This window comes from Condylostylus longicornis, unplaced genomic scaffold, assembly GCF_029603195.1.
Source record: "Condylostylus longicornis isolate FDR11 unplaced genomic scaffold, ASM2960319v2 ptg000045l, whole genome shotgun sequence".
NCBI lineage: Eukaryota > Metazoa > Arthropoda > Insecta > Diptera > Dolichopodidae > Condylostylus > Condylostylus longicornis.
This window is the reverse complement of record NW_026578014.1, coordinates 1,046,258-1,063,212: the sequence shown is the minus strand read 5'-3', so window position 1 is coordinate 1,063,212 and position 16,955 is coordinate 1,046,258. Positions and strand designations below refer to the sequence as shown.

Here is a 16,955-nt window from a genome sequence, read left to right as displayed (position 1 = left end):
CATCTTTCATTATTAACACAAAAAATACACCATGAATAAAAAATAAGCAAAATTAAACAATCAATTTGAAATAGAAAGGTAAGTCACTCAAAATTGACCAGTCCAATTGTTTCAATAATTTTTTCGATACAATTCAATTGTTAAAACTTATAAAAAAATCATAAAAATATAAATATTTTAGTTGAAAAATAAAAATTACTAAATTAAACATTTGTAGTATTATTTGCATTACAAGTTCCTTTTCTAAGTTATTTTTAAGGTATGTCTTCATTCAAAATTCACACAATTTGACCTTCTGATCATCTCCTATTATGTAATATTGAAAATGTTATTTCTGTAAAAAATGGAAAACACTGATTCACTTATATTAGAATGTGTTACCTAAATAACGAAATTTTCGGATAAAATATTCCGGGTAAGTAACACTAGCATCAGGAAGCTTAGCATTCACTTAGCCATATATTGAAAAAACAACTGTTTAATTTTGTTTCTCATGAGGAATAACGCATAAATGATGAATGAAATTACCTTAAAATTATGATAAATCAATTTATCAGAAATTGGAGAATTAAAATTTAAAATACACAATTTTGTGCGACCGTTTAAGACTGCACAACATTTGTGTACATTAAAAAAGTAGATGGAATATTATATAAATCTATACAGCGAAGCGTTTGTTAAATATAAAAGGCGTATAAATATATTTATATTAATTTAACGACAATTTTATAGAAATGAATATTATTAAATTATAAGGTGTACATTTTAAACTTTTATAGGAAAAAAGGTAAGGATTATGTTTTACAATATAAACTTGTATTATTTTAAAAAACCTGAAAGTGTTAGTTATGTTAAAATTCTCTTTTAATCCATTTTCATTATTTGAATAAATAAATTTGAAAGACGTAATAGTTTTCAATAAAATTTGAATAATTCTTTCTCAGTTGAACCGTTTTCGATCAAAATTATATTCAATATATTTTTATTTAAAGGATAACAATGTTGTTATACTATAAAGAAAGTTAATGAAAGTTATTATTACATTGTTTTGTATTCAATATATTTTCAATAAACATGTAGGACATAAGTCTGCATCCGTAGACATAAAAATACAAATAACATTAACCTCGTCATTGACCTCCATTTTATATTATGTAAAAACTCATATGTTCGAATTAAATAAGTATACAAGTATGTATCTGTATATTTATATACGTACATGCAAATGATTTAAAAAGTTCATATAAATATATCGCCTCTAAAATTCCTTATAAAGGAGTAAAACATTAAAATAACACTTTGTTCCCCTTTGTTTTTATTTTCGAAATCAACCATTTACCAGTTGACACAAAATATCGCTAACAAAATAACGTAAATAACATTGTAAAAATAAAAAAAAAATTAAGAATTGAATTGAAAATAAGAATTTGGTTTATAATTTTTCTGTGTTCTTAAATTCCTTCTTACAAATTATAACAAAAAGAGTTCCATATGTATTTTAGTTTTTGTTTTAAATAAAAAGTAAAAAAGTATTATGCTGGCCCGAAGGTCTATCCTTTTTAATGTTTTAATGTAAAGCTCGCAGTACTCCCGCAACAACATTTAATTTACTTAACTAAAAGAAAAAAAAACCAACAAAAAATGTCAAAATAAGAGAACAATAATGTAGTGAACAAACAAAAAAAAAAGAGGTTTCAAAATGGAGAAAATGAAAGTATAACATGCGCTTTCAACTTTTAAACGGTTCTTCGATTATACTTCGAAGAATCCCTTACTTCGAAAAGAAAAACTTAAAAATAGTTTCTGTCTTCTCAATTTTTCTGATATACTTCTGCTTATACTTGTAACTTGACGTTTTGGTATTGTTCCATCGGCACGACAACATGGTTTAGTTTTTTTTTCTTTTTCTTACATAATACGAGTATTGCGGTTTATTTTATTTTTACGATTGAAGTGCATGATTCACATGATTTTAGTTTTTTTATTTTTTCATAAAAAGAAATCAGCCGAAAATTTGTTACACGAATAGTTAAAACAACATTTATTATTAGGATACATACATACATGTAATATTCATCGGGAAGGAAGAGAGATGGGTAGGATAAAGTATATTTTGAAACATGCACTATAATGCAAAAGTCACAAGAAAATTGTACACAATATTTCAAAAGAATATTTATTTTAAGGTATTTCACATACATGTGTCCTATGAAATTATTACCAAGAACGTGAAAATATGTCTAAAGCAAAGAAACAAACAACTATAGAAAAATAAAATAAATATAATTAAATTTTACCAGCTTAAGAGATAATTTTATCCTTTATTTAAATAGCACTGAAATTATGTTGGATATTTATAATAAACAAGGCTGGCATGTACAATATGTTTCTAAATAAACATTTATACAATATAATCCTTCGGTTACTATTAGTAGTTATAAATATTCTACAAGAGTATCAAGGCTTTGATTGAAATAAGAGGAGTAATAAATAATCCAAAATATTCTTTAAATTGTTTTACAATTGCAGGAAAAAGAAACTTGTTTGCTATACAGAATTATTAAAATTTAATGTTCCAACAGTTCCAACAATAACAATCCTTATATGTGTGTTTTAGTATTTGTGTAATTCTAAAAATCAAAAAATTTGTTGCTTTCAAATCAAAAAAATGCTTAAGAAAATTTATTTGAAATTTTCAAAATCTTCTAAAATATTTGAAACCGTTTACCATCATAAAGAAGTTATTATAAAACACTTAAAATATTAACATATAAGTTAATAGACATGCAGTGATGAAAATGCAAAATTTAATTTTTAAGTAACTGCTTTGTTTTCATTCATATACTTGCGAAAATACGCTTATTCATATACAAAATTTCTAAACTTATCAAATCGTCAGGGCTTCCTAAAATGTGAAGTACAATACAATAATAATTGTTTTGTACATACAATATAAAAATATACATCACTCTACAATATATAAAGGAATTTATCTTAATGGAAATTTCTTCATGCAACTGCAGAACAGATGGATGACGTAATCAAAGGAACGAATTTAAGGCAGAAAAATTATTCATTAAAAAAATTTTTCTCCTCGAACTGGACTCGAACCAGTGACCTACCGCTTTCTAGGCGGACGCTCTACCAACTGAGCTACAGAGGCATGAAGAAATTGCCGACGAAATGTTCTCTACATTGCTTATGCATTAAATCATGTGAATTACAGTATAAGCAATGTAGAGAACATTTCGTCGGTAATTTCTTCATGCCTCTGTAGCTCAGTTGGTAGAGCGTCCGCCTAGAAAGCGGTAGGTCACTGGTTCGAGTCCAGTTCGAGGAGAAAAATTTTTTTAATGAATTTGTCTGCCTTTAACTCGTTCCTGTGATTACGTCATCCATCTGTTCTGCAGTTGCATGAAGAAATTTCCATTAAGATAAATTAGTAGTGTAATAAGCACATTCTTATTAATTCCGCAACTATGATGTTGTATTAGTAAAATTCATAATATAAAGCACAGAAAAAAAAGAGTAGAACATTTAGCTAAAACAATAGTATAAATCACCTAATGAAATGCTTGATTTTCAGCCTCCTAAACTATTTAGCTACATTGCCTAATTTAAATTAGCTGAATTTACTTTTTAATAATTAGGAAAATTAACCAAATAAATTTGCTGATTTATCTACAATATTAGCTAAAATACCTAAAAATTTAGGTGGATTAGAACTAAGCAAATAGTCGGTTCACCTAATCATTTAGTTGATTTATTTTAAAACCTTTTTGAAATTTAACTAAAGAAATAGGAATTTCACCTAAATAAATAGTTAAAAAATATTCTCAACAATAGATAATATACCTAATTATTTAGTTAGAAAATAGAAAATATAACTATTTTTTAGTTAATTATAATAGGGTTTTTACCCATTATATTAGAAAAAGTATCTAAATAAATTAGGCTCGTTTCTAAATTTATTTAGGTTTAATCCTGAAAATAAAAAGGTACTATAAATTAAAAATTAAGTTTTGTTTCGTTTAATTTTATTTTATCCAATATTTTTTCAGTTAATGTCACATTATGTTAAATGTAAAAACACGAAAGTTCTTCTAAGCAATATTCAACAACAATGATGATGGGTTTTGTATTTTTAAAATTATTGAGAAGTTAATATTCCTCCTTTATAACATTGAGTTGTAATTTGATGAACGATGTGTGCTTAAAATATTTTATAAATTTTAATATCGTTAATAAAAAAATAGAGTAAAAAAAAATTCAAAGTATTGTAATACCGTAAGGTGTAATGCAAAACATCTAAATTTGAAGGTTTCCATTGTTTTTTTCGCCACATGTAAAGACTTTATGGTTTGTGGTTTCTAAAATTTATATTTTAATTATATAATTACGATTTATTCAGGATTAATATTATTTTTGAGCCAAATTACATTGCTTTAAGTTTCAGTCTCCTTTTTCTTAAACTGGGAATTAAAACTTGAAATTAATATTAAAGTTATAATAATTATTATAAAATTTAATATAAAATTAAAATTACCTTCAGGCTGCAAATGTAATGATTGACTTTTCAAAACTTCTACTCTGAACACGATTATCACTTTTTTTATTTAGTCCAATATGTAAATTTTTTGAATATTATTTTTAATTTTTTTTTTAAATAATAATAATTATTTTTAAGGTAATTTCAATCACGAAAAATTTATTTTACAATAATAAAACTGTGCTTATTTACTACGCCAATATTCAACGTGTACTAATTTCTGTTCAAAAACTTCAAAAATTAGAATACAAAAAAAGTAGCGGTATTTTGAATTTTTTCTTGATAAAACAAGTGTTTTTTTTCTAAATTTAGCTAATTTTTTCGATATTTCAACTAGTGTTTTAGTTAATTCTTTTTTGAGTAAAATAAAGTGGCAGAATTAACTAAGGTAATAGTTAAAATATCTAGAAAAGTAGTCATTGAAGAAAAAAGTAACGGTATTTATTTCTAAGTAAAACATTTGATCTTTTGATAACTCAACCAATGTTTTCAGTAGTTCAACTAATGTTTTAGAGAATTTTTTGCAATAAAATGAAATAGCTGAATCAACTAAAGTTGTAGTCAAAATATTTAAAAATGTAGTCATTGATTAGGAATTTACATAAAAACTGTAAACTTATTTTTTTGTTTTCTTTTCTAAAATAACTAAATGTTTAGATGAAATATCTAATTAAATTAGTTGAACTTTTTCAACTATTTATTTTAGATAATACATCTAAATGAGTAGACAAATCACCTAATCTTTTTAATATTGCATTCAACAAATTCCAAATAGTTGAGCCAGCTAATAGTGAATTTTAAAACAGCTAAAGAAGTTGTCAATACTTCTAATTGTTTATATAAAACACCTAATTTGAAACCAGCTAATTACGATTAGTTGAAAAACCTAATTCATTTTTTTCTGTGAGGAATCTTATTAAAAAGACTTTATCTGTATGCTTATGATATTAAATTATCATGTATGTTTATAAAGCCTTTAATGAAATTGCTCCTTTGAGAGATTAACTCTTATTAAGTAAACATTTCATAAATCTGTGGTCATAATATACCAAAACATAAAAAATATCAAAGTAAAACGAAAAAAGAATAATAAAAGTGTAACACGAAAATAATAAAATAAAGGATTTTTTCTTCGCAAAATTACAAACTAGATTATGATCTAAAGAAAAACATCATACAGCGTCTTTGATGTATCAGAAAAAAAACAACCCGCATTATATTAATAAAGGCTCAAAAGAAAACAAACACACATACAAAAAGGTACAATAATCCAAAAGTCAAAATAAAAAAGATAAATTTTAATATATTAAATAAAGAAATCAAGGAATCAAGCTCTACATTACAACTATATACCCACATTATGCTTTCATTAAATAAATGGCATAATAAATTTGTGGTTCCATATGTGATACCTGGAAAATACTATTTTTTTTTTAATTAGTCTACGCATTTTTACATAAATTTCATAACTAATATTAGATATGCATATTGTTACCATGTCAAAAATATCAAAAAAATTGCATACGTAAAGGATGAACACAAAATTTAAAGAAGTCGGAACAAACAACCGAAATTATACGGCAAAATATTGCCAAACGTACAGGGAATAAGTAGAATGAAACCAATAAGACAATTTTTCTTTTTTATTTTGAGTGAGAAAACTCAAAAAACTTTCACTTTCAGCTTTATAAATATAATTATAAGTAATTAAATAACTCTGTTTGTATACAGACATCTCAATGTTGTACTGATCGTTCTGCATGCTTACGATTGTATTCTCGAACTTTTTAACATAACCAGTTAGCTTTTGTTATACGAATTCAATCTTGGAAAAATTAAAAAGTTTTCCGGACATAATATTGCGAATAATAAAAATTCATTGACAAAATTTAAGAAAACTATTTTATATTTAATAAGGGGAAGGAGTAAAGTTATTAAAGGTCACTTTTCTAAAATGTTTTCATTTAAGAAAACAATGATTTTGGTACATGTGCACAAAAATTAAACAGAAAATAAATTATAGCATTTTTTATTTTTGTTTATTCAGAAAACAGTTAAAGTCCGCTATAAAAGGATTTCAATAAGTCATATTATAACGAATTAATAATTTTTTAATTTTTGGCAAATGTTATATGGAAATTAAGACATCATTGATGCAATAAAATGTAAAATATTGCATATAGATTGACAAATATAGTTGAAGGTAAAAGCAATATTCGCAAAAAGAAGAATTTCTTGAAATTGTTTTTCTTTTATGATTTTAGCTACAAAAATTTTCAGTTTTTATTCCATTCCTTTACAGGAGTTGAAAAATTAAAAAATATTATTCATAATAATTTTTGTTGAATTCAACCATTATGGATTTGCTGTATTGTAACTTTCAAAAGCAGAGACAAAAAATACTCTTTTACAACAAAATTTCTACAAATTTTATTGTTTTAATTTTTTATACAATCTCTTCTGCTACATACAAATGTTATTCTTTTTCTTATATTTCTTTTAAACTACATTTTTCGCGCTGATACGGCTGTAAATGCTTTTTTGAGGATTACTATCATCAGGATAAGGAAAAATGTATAGTATATGGCTATAAAGATTTGTTGAAATGATAAAAGAACGGCTTGTATTAGGTAACAATTCAAAAGAATTTTTATTTTTTGTGAAACAATCTTATTTTATTGTATAATGCATGCAAATCTGGTTTATAAAATGTATATAGCTTCTCCTTAGTACATTATGTTTTATGTATTATATTTAAAATTATATTTAATATTTTTATTATAACACGTAGTTATTATAGTCATTCTCATACTCGTATTATAAGAAATGTCACATTTTTACATCTTTATTATTATTATCGAATATTTGCACCGGAAAACAAAAAATTGCAAATGATTGGAAAACAGTTGATATTTTTTGGAATAGCAACCACGCAATATAACTTGAAAAAAAAAATAAATTCCATAAAATATTTTAAATTTTACAAAACTGTGCAATAAACAATGTTGAACTTTCTTTGAAAACTACCATTTTACATCTCTAAAAATAAAATAATTTTCCTGAATTATTTTTTAATGTGAAAAATTATGAGAAAACAAACCAGACTGGAACAAATCTTTTGCCAAACGTAAGTTCTAAGAATTAAGATCAAATTAAAATTTAAATTACACTTAAAAATATTTTTTTATATATGTATGTATGTACATATATAAATTTTCATAACATTTATTATTCAAAAGCATAAATTTCAATGAAAGTGAATTTGGTATTTTTCATGTATTTGTAAATTTGTACATGTTTAAGTATTTATAAGAAGACTTCATTCAGTGATGATTTGATTATTAGGCTTCACATACCGCCCATTACTTCTTGTATTTTCAGTTGGGTTCTTGTTTAGCCCAGAATTTTCATTCTATCAGCAAAGTTTCAAAAACAAAAATTAAAAAATATTTTACTATCGATCAAAATATTGAGACTATAACGTGATTCTCTCAATTAGCACAATTTACCATACAAACTAATAAAATTATAAATTACATGCTTAACAACCAATACTTATGCACATATATGTATGTATAATTATATACTTAACAAAATATAAACTAAAATTGAAAAATCAAATAAAAGGAATGAACACTAAAAAAGAAAATATATTTTCTCTTAAGAATTTATTGTGAAAACTTATTTAATAAAATAATATTGAAACTTCCAACAATAATGAATTTTTTACCTGATAACAGCTATACCTAGCTTATAAAAATTTCCACTTCAAATAACCATAGATAAGTTCTTTAAGGATAAATCAATTAATTGGAAATTGAAATATTTTATATATAAATAAGAACACCAATTATTTTATGATTTTTTGTTATTGTATAGCGTATAACAATTATATACAATTATATAATAGCTGTTATTTAAAAGTGGGGTTCTTTTCTAAATAGACTACAAGAATAAAATTTTATTAGTCAAGGAGAGCTTCGTTTAAAAAGATTTTTTTTTTTAAATCTGAAATTGAAAATAAATATTTACTTTAAGGAATTAACATTAAATTAAATCTTAGAGTTCTGTAAATTAAATTAAAATTCAGATAAATAAGAAAACTATATTCAATATAGTATAAACACCGAAGATTACAATTACAATTAGTAGCAGCACTATCGATATTAGCATTATTCCAATAACTAATGATTTTTGTAAAAACTTAATTTTTAAATATTAAAAAAATTTTGTAGTTTATTTTAAGCCAAAATTCGATTTGAGGCAGAAGGATATCTGACTTTATATAAAAAGCTGTCAAACAGGTCCAGTTTCAAATCCAATATGGCACAAAGATTCATATATGTATGTATATGTATCAAAGAATGCAAACATTAAAAGATCAAGCGATTGACAGATAAACTGACAACAATTATTTCTTTTCGAAAATAAATATTTTACAATATGCAGGAGCAGATATTTAATTTTTTACCCAACTTCTTAAACTAATTCAAGTAATTTTACAAAATTTACAGATACGTATTTATTCATAACGAAAATATTTTAAAACACCACTTAACTGTAGATGATTTTACTACATTGCAAAACAATTTCTTATTCCCTGAATACTCATACCTATTCTATCAGTTAAGCGGTTTCAAGAGGGCGAGAAAACTTATTCAAAAGTTCAAATCTGATAAATTTATTTATTTCGAACCGCGCAAAATAAATGAACGTATGAATATAATTTTATATAATTTGGTTTTTGCTTTTTTCTATTTCTCTTTTTTGCTTTTGTTTTTTCCACTATTTTCCTGTTGATATTGTTTCACCTTTTATATCCATTTTTTTAAAGAACATTGTTAGCATAAAATTCAATTGTTGATGCACCTATTCTCATACATTTATATATGTATGGAAGTATGTATATTGTTTATAAAAAAATTTACATTTATTTAAGCACATTTATAGTACATTTTCGTACCAACGAATTTTTGTAGTATTTTCAATTGCGTTTTGTTTGCTATTGTATTTATATAGCCCGCTGTATGTATGTATATTGATTTCAATATATTATTTAAAGTTAAAATGTTCTTTTGACTTCCAATTAAGTGGTAATTCATATTAATTTTTTTTATTTTATTTTTTTTTACAAGGAGTTTATACATATGATGTCCAAAATGCATCAAAAAATAGTTAAAACTTTAAAAGTTAATGCTATTTTTTCCTCTTTGTTATAATGACGAATAGTACCAAAAACACCAATGCATCCACAGATTTTATTCCAAAAGAAAATAACAAATCTTATGGTGGTTGCTGTTATAATATTAAATTCAATTCAATTTAAATATTTAGTTTAAATTTGAGGTAAATGAAATTATCAAAATAAAAAAATAAAATTAAAAACAAAAAACAAATGTGAATGAAAAGTATATGTAAATAAAAAAAAGGCATTCATGGTGCAGAGTAATTAAGAGAACATGAAATTGGTTTACACCAACACCACACACATTTATAATACACATTATTTATTCTGTGAACAGTGTAAAGTGTTAGGTTAGGACCAAATTGAACAAAAAAAAAGTAAAAACAAAATTTATCATCACCCAACACTAACAACAGGCACGAATGGTATATTGATAATAATAATTGTGGGTGGTTTACGATTGAAACATGGTAAAAGGCGTCCTATATCTTCTTTCGTGTCTTAATTTTAGTTGATTACTTATAAATGTTTTGTTTATTCTGATTTTTTTATTTTTGGTGCATTTTTCTTATAAATTTTCCTTGATTCGATGTGAAATCAATGTAAAGTGACTAAAACGAAAGAATATGTATAAAAGATATAATAATAAAATAAAATTGCAATCATCAGTCGAAATAATTTTATCAATTTGGTATGGAAATTAGTGCGAGACCTCAATGCACTTATAAACACGAAAATCAATAATACAAATAAAACAACTAATACATTTATATACCTTTTTTTATATTGTAGTTTTGGATTGTGTTGCATTTATTAATAACTGAGCAGTCTGCCTTTTAATACATGTTGTTTATACCGCATAAATATTCCCAAATACAAGCATACATATGCACATTAGGATTTCCACCTGTTTCGAAAATAAAAGTCAATTTAAAATGGATACATATGTCTTTATGCATACTTAAATTAACTCAAATAATTTATCGTTTCCAATTATGTCTGATATAAATTATATATATCATGCAATTAAATAATACTTTACATTAAACTCTATTTAATATAATATCATCGACTTTGTTGAAAATCATAATATTATTTTGATTTCGACTATTTTCTCTTGAAACTTCTTCATTCACTACGCAACACTTTTCATTTATAAAAACGTATAATGTTTAACCTAAATATTCATATATTTATTTTGTACACCAACATAATAAGCTTCCATTATCGATTCTAAAGTGGCTCTGCAACACTATATTAATAATCACAATTCATATTCAATTTGATGCAATAAAAATATAAATATGGCAACCTTAATATAGTATAACATGAAAATATTTCTTTCAGGCTAAACATTGTCCAAATTTCAATAATATATTCCGTAGCTACCAGTGTTTACGAATGAATGTCTTTTTCGTTTTATTAGCCGTAATATCTTTTTTGTTTCTTCGTTTATATACTTATATATACATAGATACAATTATTGCAGAATTATGATACTATGGTACATATACTTATAAAGATTAAGTTTTAAAATTGAACTGTATAAAATCGGTTGCGCTCAGATTACTTTATTGATAGTGTGAAGATAATTCATTTACATATTATTTGATTTAAAGTTTTTATTTTTTATATTTATATTGTGCAGGTATAACAGTTAAGAAAAGGTATGAAGTTGTGATATACAAAAATAATAATTGGTACATATACATAATATGTACATATGTACTTATATATGTGGATTGGTTAGTTAAATTTATATTCTTTGCTCATATTTTGATCCGAATTCTTGGCTTTACTTTTATCATTATTATTATTTTATTTAAATTTCTTCTTTCCTGGATTCGTATAATTACGACTATATGTATATGAAATTTAACAGTTCTTGTGTGTTGATTAACTTTTAGCACGCCTGTCACAAGAATTGTTCAGTTGAAAAAGTTAATTGGGCCACCCAAATATTAATTCAGGATAATTTTAGTTCTCTTCTTTTTATTTTAAGGTTTTGTTTTATTTTTAACGAATATTCTAAGCAGAGATGTTTGTTTACGATTATTTATTAAAAAAAATAAAATAAATATGTGACTTTTTTAAAATTTTTCTAAAATGTTCTGGTTTTTTTTTTAGAAATTTAAATTGTGACTTAGTTGTAAAGGTTAAAATACATAAAAAAAAAAAAGAAATTTAATTGCTTAATTAGATTTTTTTGTTTAGAATCTTTTAAAACATATTATCATTATATATTATCAATATATATAAAAAAAAAGGAAGTCATTCGGAATTATTATAATTAAGAGGACGGATTATTGCATTAATGGATTCAACATTCAAAACTCAAATTAACATTGTGTATATATGTATATAGATATATGTATATATGTGTATTAGGATAGCATATGGCCACCCGTAAAGCTATTGTATTCTTTAATTTTTATATAAAAAAGCATAGATATACAATGTCATTTTTTCCAATTAAAAAAAAAAGGCAATTACCCTATATGCAGAATTATGAGTGAACAACACATTTATATACACATATTTTTTAAAGAATTTATTAAAGTTTTCTATTACCGTTACCTACATGAGTATATACCAATATTTCTTAAAGTAAATATTTCAAATGTCTAACACAAGAAGCAAAAACCAATCAAACAAATTATATTATTATTATATTTAACAAATTATATAGGCGATTCGACGCTTTGCAACACTACTTAATATTAATATAAATTATACACAGAACTCTATTTTTTAATATTAAATATATTCAAAGGAATCGCCAATATCGTCTCTTTTAACTTAAGCAAAAATGCTACACATATGTACTTGTATTAATTTGTTTAATTCATTATTATGAAAAAATGTAATTAATAAAAAATTCCGTATATTTATTGGTTTCCTGTATATACAAGTACTATTACAAAATTTAAAATACGATTTTTTCTTAAATTCAATAAAACAACAAAATATAGACGTTTTTTTGATGTGTTAATAGACCTATGTCATTATTATTTTAAATATAAGGGCAATTGAATTTAATCGTTGTGCGTTACTAAAACATTACTGTAACATATTAAAGTAAAATCTAATTCCGAAAACAATCTATATAATAATGCCAAAGTATGTAAGATATACAAGATCATATACAATTATCAGGTATGTGAATATAATTTGTTATCTATTTAAATTCTAAACCCATAATTCTATTTACAATTTTAAACTCGAACACATTTGTTTTCAGCTTCGTTATCAAATTGTATAAAGAAGGTTATCCCATTTTGTAGAAAAATCTTAAAAATGTGTAGCTTTACCCAACAATACTCTAAATTTTTGAAAAAAAATTTATATTAATTTAACTATAGTAATTTTTATTCTAATCAAATAAAACTTGCGCCAGCTAGTTGCATTTAATTAACGGAGTATCTGCATTGTTTTTTTATAAAATCTATTAAAGTTTTAATATACAACGAATTATAATAATATAAGAATTTTATTTATGTTAACCATACAGTTTATGTTAATTTTCTGATAATTTACCCTTATTAAAGTTACAAATGTATGATAACAGTTTATGTAGAATTTCTTCAGCAATGTCAAGGTTGGATGAACAGCTTTTATTCTTGACATAAAAAGCTTACAAAACGTTTTATTATGCCTTAATGCTATAAAAACCCCTGTAGTGAATGACAAAGTAATTAAAACCAGTTTAATTTTGAAACTAAAATGAAAACGCATTTAGTAGCAATATTATTTTTATTTTTTGGAATTGTTAAAGGAGAAGAAGAAGAAAATTTAAATTCAATCAGCCCAGGTATCAAATGTTTTTATAAATTTTTATAATTTTATCAAAATAATTTTTTTTTTTTGGAAGAACCAAATTCTAGAGTTGTTGGAGGATCTAATGCTAGAGGACCCGTTCCATATCAAGTCTCTTTTCAAATAAAAAATAGAGCTTTTGATGTTGCAGCTCTATCAATACAAGAATGGGCGCATTTTTGTGGTGGTTCAATTATATCAGAAAATCACGTATTAACAGCAGCACATTGTGTAGTACAATTAACTCCAAGCCGTTTTACAATATACTCTGGTTCAAAAGTTCGAACACAAGGTGGTACAAGACATACTGTTGATAAAATATTTGTTCATCCAAATTATGAGGAATTAGTTCAATCTGATATAGCTGTTGTGAAAGTAAAAGAACCATTTAATTTTGATGGTGAAAATACTGACAAAATTGATTATACAAATAGGGAAAGAATTGGAGGAGGAGTTCCTGTAACATTAACAGGATGGGGATTTTCATATCCAATACCATTATTAATTCCATTTATTGATACATTACCAAATAATTTACAAGAAATCAATTATACAACAATAACAAATGAAGAATGTCAAAACGCTGGTTTTAATGTTACTGATACAGAAATCTGTGCTTATGGAAGAGTTCTTAAAGGAGCATGTTCAGTAATTAATGTTTAAAATTTTATTATGATAATTTGCAATTTAATATTTGCTTCTGTATATAGGGTGATTCTGGAGGTCCTTTAGTTAATTTAGATAAAACAATGCAAATTGGTGTAGTTTCGTATGGGACACAAATTTGTTCAAGTGGTGTACCGGATGCTTATACCAGAGTTTCGGAATTCGTTGATTGGATAACTGAACAAATGCAAAAGTAGACTGTTTGATTTATGCATATATTATAATAATGTTTTAAAAAGTATATTTATTTAAGTTTTTTTTTGACTGTTAAATATTTTGTTTTCTTCTTTGAAATATAAAACAAAGATTTCTATGCTTATCGAATTTGTGTTCTTTATTATTTCTTATTATTTGATTACAGATTTAATTAAATTAAATTCTGCTATTTGAATGTGTATTATATGAACCTCAACTTAAACTATTTATATTTTTGAGTTTAAGAGCCCTGGACAAGAAATATGCTGAAAAAGCTCCGAACAACAGACTTAAATCATTACTTAATAATAAAAAGCTGTAGCAATCTTTTCAAATTTCAAAATAAAATTTCAAACTACCAAAATAAATAACAACTTGTTCTTAAACATTTTTTGCAAGTCAAATAAATTTTTTTTTAACATACGTGACGTATTTTTAATAATAATTTTCTATTTATTTAAAATTACTATTTTTATAACTACATACATATAGATATACATTTTATTTTTAACAAATTTTTTATTTGTAAAATACCATATAAACATTTGTACGTATATATGCATTCATACATATACAAAATAATTAAAATTAAAATTTTGTTGTGTATTCAGATGCAAAGTAAATTTTAAAATTACTATTCCATATTTCAATTTATATAAAACAAAAAAACAATGAAAATTTTAACATGTTTACAAAACAAATTAAATTTCTTTGAATACATTAAATACAATAAGAAAACTCTTATTAAATTAAATAAGAAAACACGGAAAAATTAAAAAGATTTCTTATTTTTATATCATACACAAAAATATTCATTAAATATTTAAATTTACTTAATACAAGTTAGGATAATTTACGTATATACATAAATGGCAGGCGGGATATCAGATATCATCAGCGATTAATTTTAAATTAGGATATTCATTATTTCGTATATTATATACATATGTACATATTATGCATATGTATTCATATATGTATAGATAACAAATTTTAATACATAATTTCCTTTGTATATCTATTCTGTTTTCCTGTTTTTAACAGAAGATGCAAATTAACTTCAAATTGATCCCTAAGAACATAAAAAACAATGCAAAAAACAAAACAGAAAAATTTACAATTTACACGCTATCACACTCACCCTCTACATAATAATTTTACATTGTATAAATGTCATTAAATTTATCATAAGAATATAATGATATATTTGCATATCAAAAATTATTTTCACACACATCCTTTCTATATAAAAACACATGTGATATACATAATATGTATGTATTAATATAATTATTATTCAGTGTTATAAAATAATTATGTATAACATCGTGATAAACTGAACATTGTAATATTGCTGTTGTGATTCTTTTTCTCTTTCTTTCCAATTTGCTTTCTTTTAGGTTTTCTTTAATTTTCCATTAGAGGATTTTCATATCAACCCGTTTTGTATATATTTTTAAAACTTATATTATGGTATACGTGTTTTTACAATGAAAATCCTTTAATAAAGTAAAACTTTCATTAATTCTCAGTTTCTGTCTAATTATCCGTTTTCATATTATGGTTAGATAACAAAAGGAATTATATTATAATTTACAATATGGTATAAGAATATACACATTTTAAACTCATATACCTACCTATGATAAGAATAAATAGGTATTGAATTATATGAAATATCATGTGTTTTAAATTTTCCAATTACATATTGTTTATAATGTATGTATATATAAAGATTTATGTGGCGCATTTATGCATGATGTGCTGTAATTTTAGGTTTTCCGTTATTTCGCTTATATATATACGTCCTTATTTTTATGTATCTTTATGTGTGATAAAATATAGTGATAAAGAAAATCCACCCTTTGTTTTCATACACAAAAAGATGAGCTATTATGTAGATTTACACCGAATTCGGCGCTTACTTGTAACAGTTACTTCTAACATTTGATAAATAAAAAGTGGTACAAAAGACAAGAGGATAGCGAGAATAAAATTATTAAAATATTTTTCCAAAAATTTTCATAGAATATTCTAAAAATAAATACAAAAAAATATATGTATGTGTACATAATGTGTAGGTAATTATTTTAAATGTCAGTAAAATGAGAGCATTATGGTAGTTATAGAATTCTGAATCGGGAATTCGTCAAGGAAATGTAGTAAAAATGTGATGATTAGATTTTTGTTGTACTCAGGACCAAATCAAATGATATTTGAAAGTTTTAATTAGGTTTTGTAACCCCAAAAAAAGCTTATAGTTAAATTTATTCGCATTGTGTTTTTTTTTTTAATAAAAAAAAATGTTAAAAACGAAAAAAGATAAGATTTCTTTTCCGCTTTTTTATGTTCAGACTAATTAAATATACGTGTCGATGACTTTCAAATTGAAAATGAATATCAACAAAATTTTATTATTTTTTGTACATTATATTTTTTGTATAAACATTCTGAATTCATGTTAAAGTGTCTACATACATATGTTTAATATCTTATATGTATATATATATATATATTATAATTATAGTATATGTACTTCTTTTG

General features: G+C 24.0%; 1 protein-coding gene across 1 annotated transcript; it reads left to right on the top strand.

Annotated features, from left to right (window-relative positions):
- The first annotated feature begins 13,457 nt into the window (after positions 1 to 13,457).
- LOC129610575 (chymotrypsin-2-like) lies at positions 13,458 to 14,413 on the top strand. Its single transcript, XM_055523179.1, has 3 exons — positions 13,458 to 13,545; positions 13,606 to 14,198; positions 14,261 to 14,413. The coding sequence occupies exons 1-3, from the start codon at positions 13,458 to 13,460 to the stop codon at positions 14,411 to 14,413; spliced, it is 834 nt and encodes a 277-aa protein (XP_055379154.1).
- The last annotated feature ends 2,542 nt before the right edge of the window (positions 14,414 to 16,955 follow it).

Bases quoted from the DNA above. Each gene is read 5' to 3' on its own strand.
- LOC129610575 (XM_055523179.1), top strand. From the start codon at position 13,458: ATGAAAACGCATTTAGTAGCAATATTATTTTTATTTTTTGGAATTGTT. The intron at 13,546-13,605 runs GTATCAAATGTT...TTTTTTTGGAAG, and splicing joins TTTAAATTCAATCAGCCCAG to AACCAAATTCTAGAGTTGTT. The intron at 14,199-14,260 runs GTAATTAATGTT...TTCTGTATATAG, and splicing joins TTCTTAAAGGAGCATGTTCA to GGTGATTCTGGAGGTCCTTT.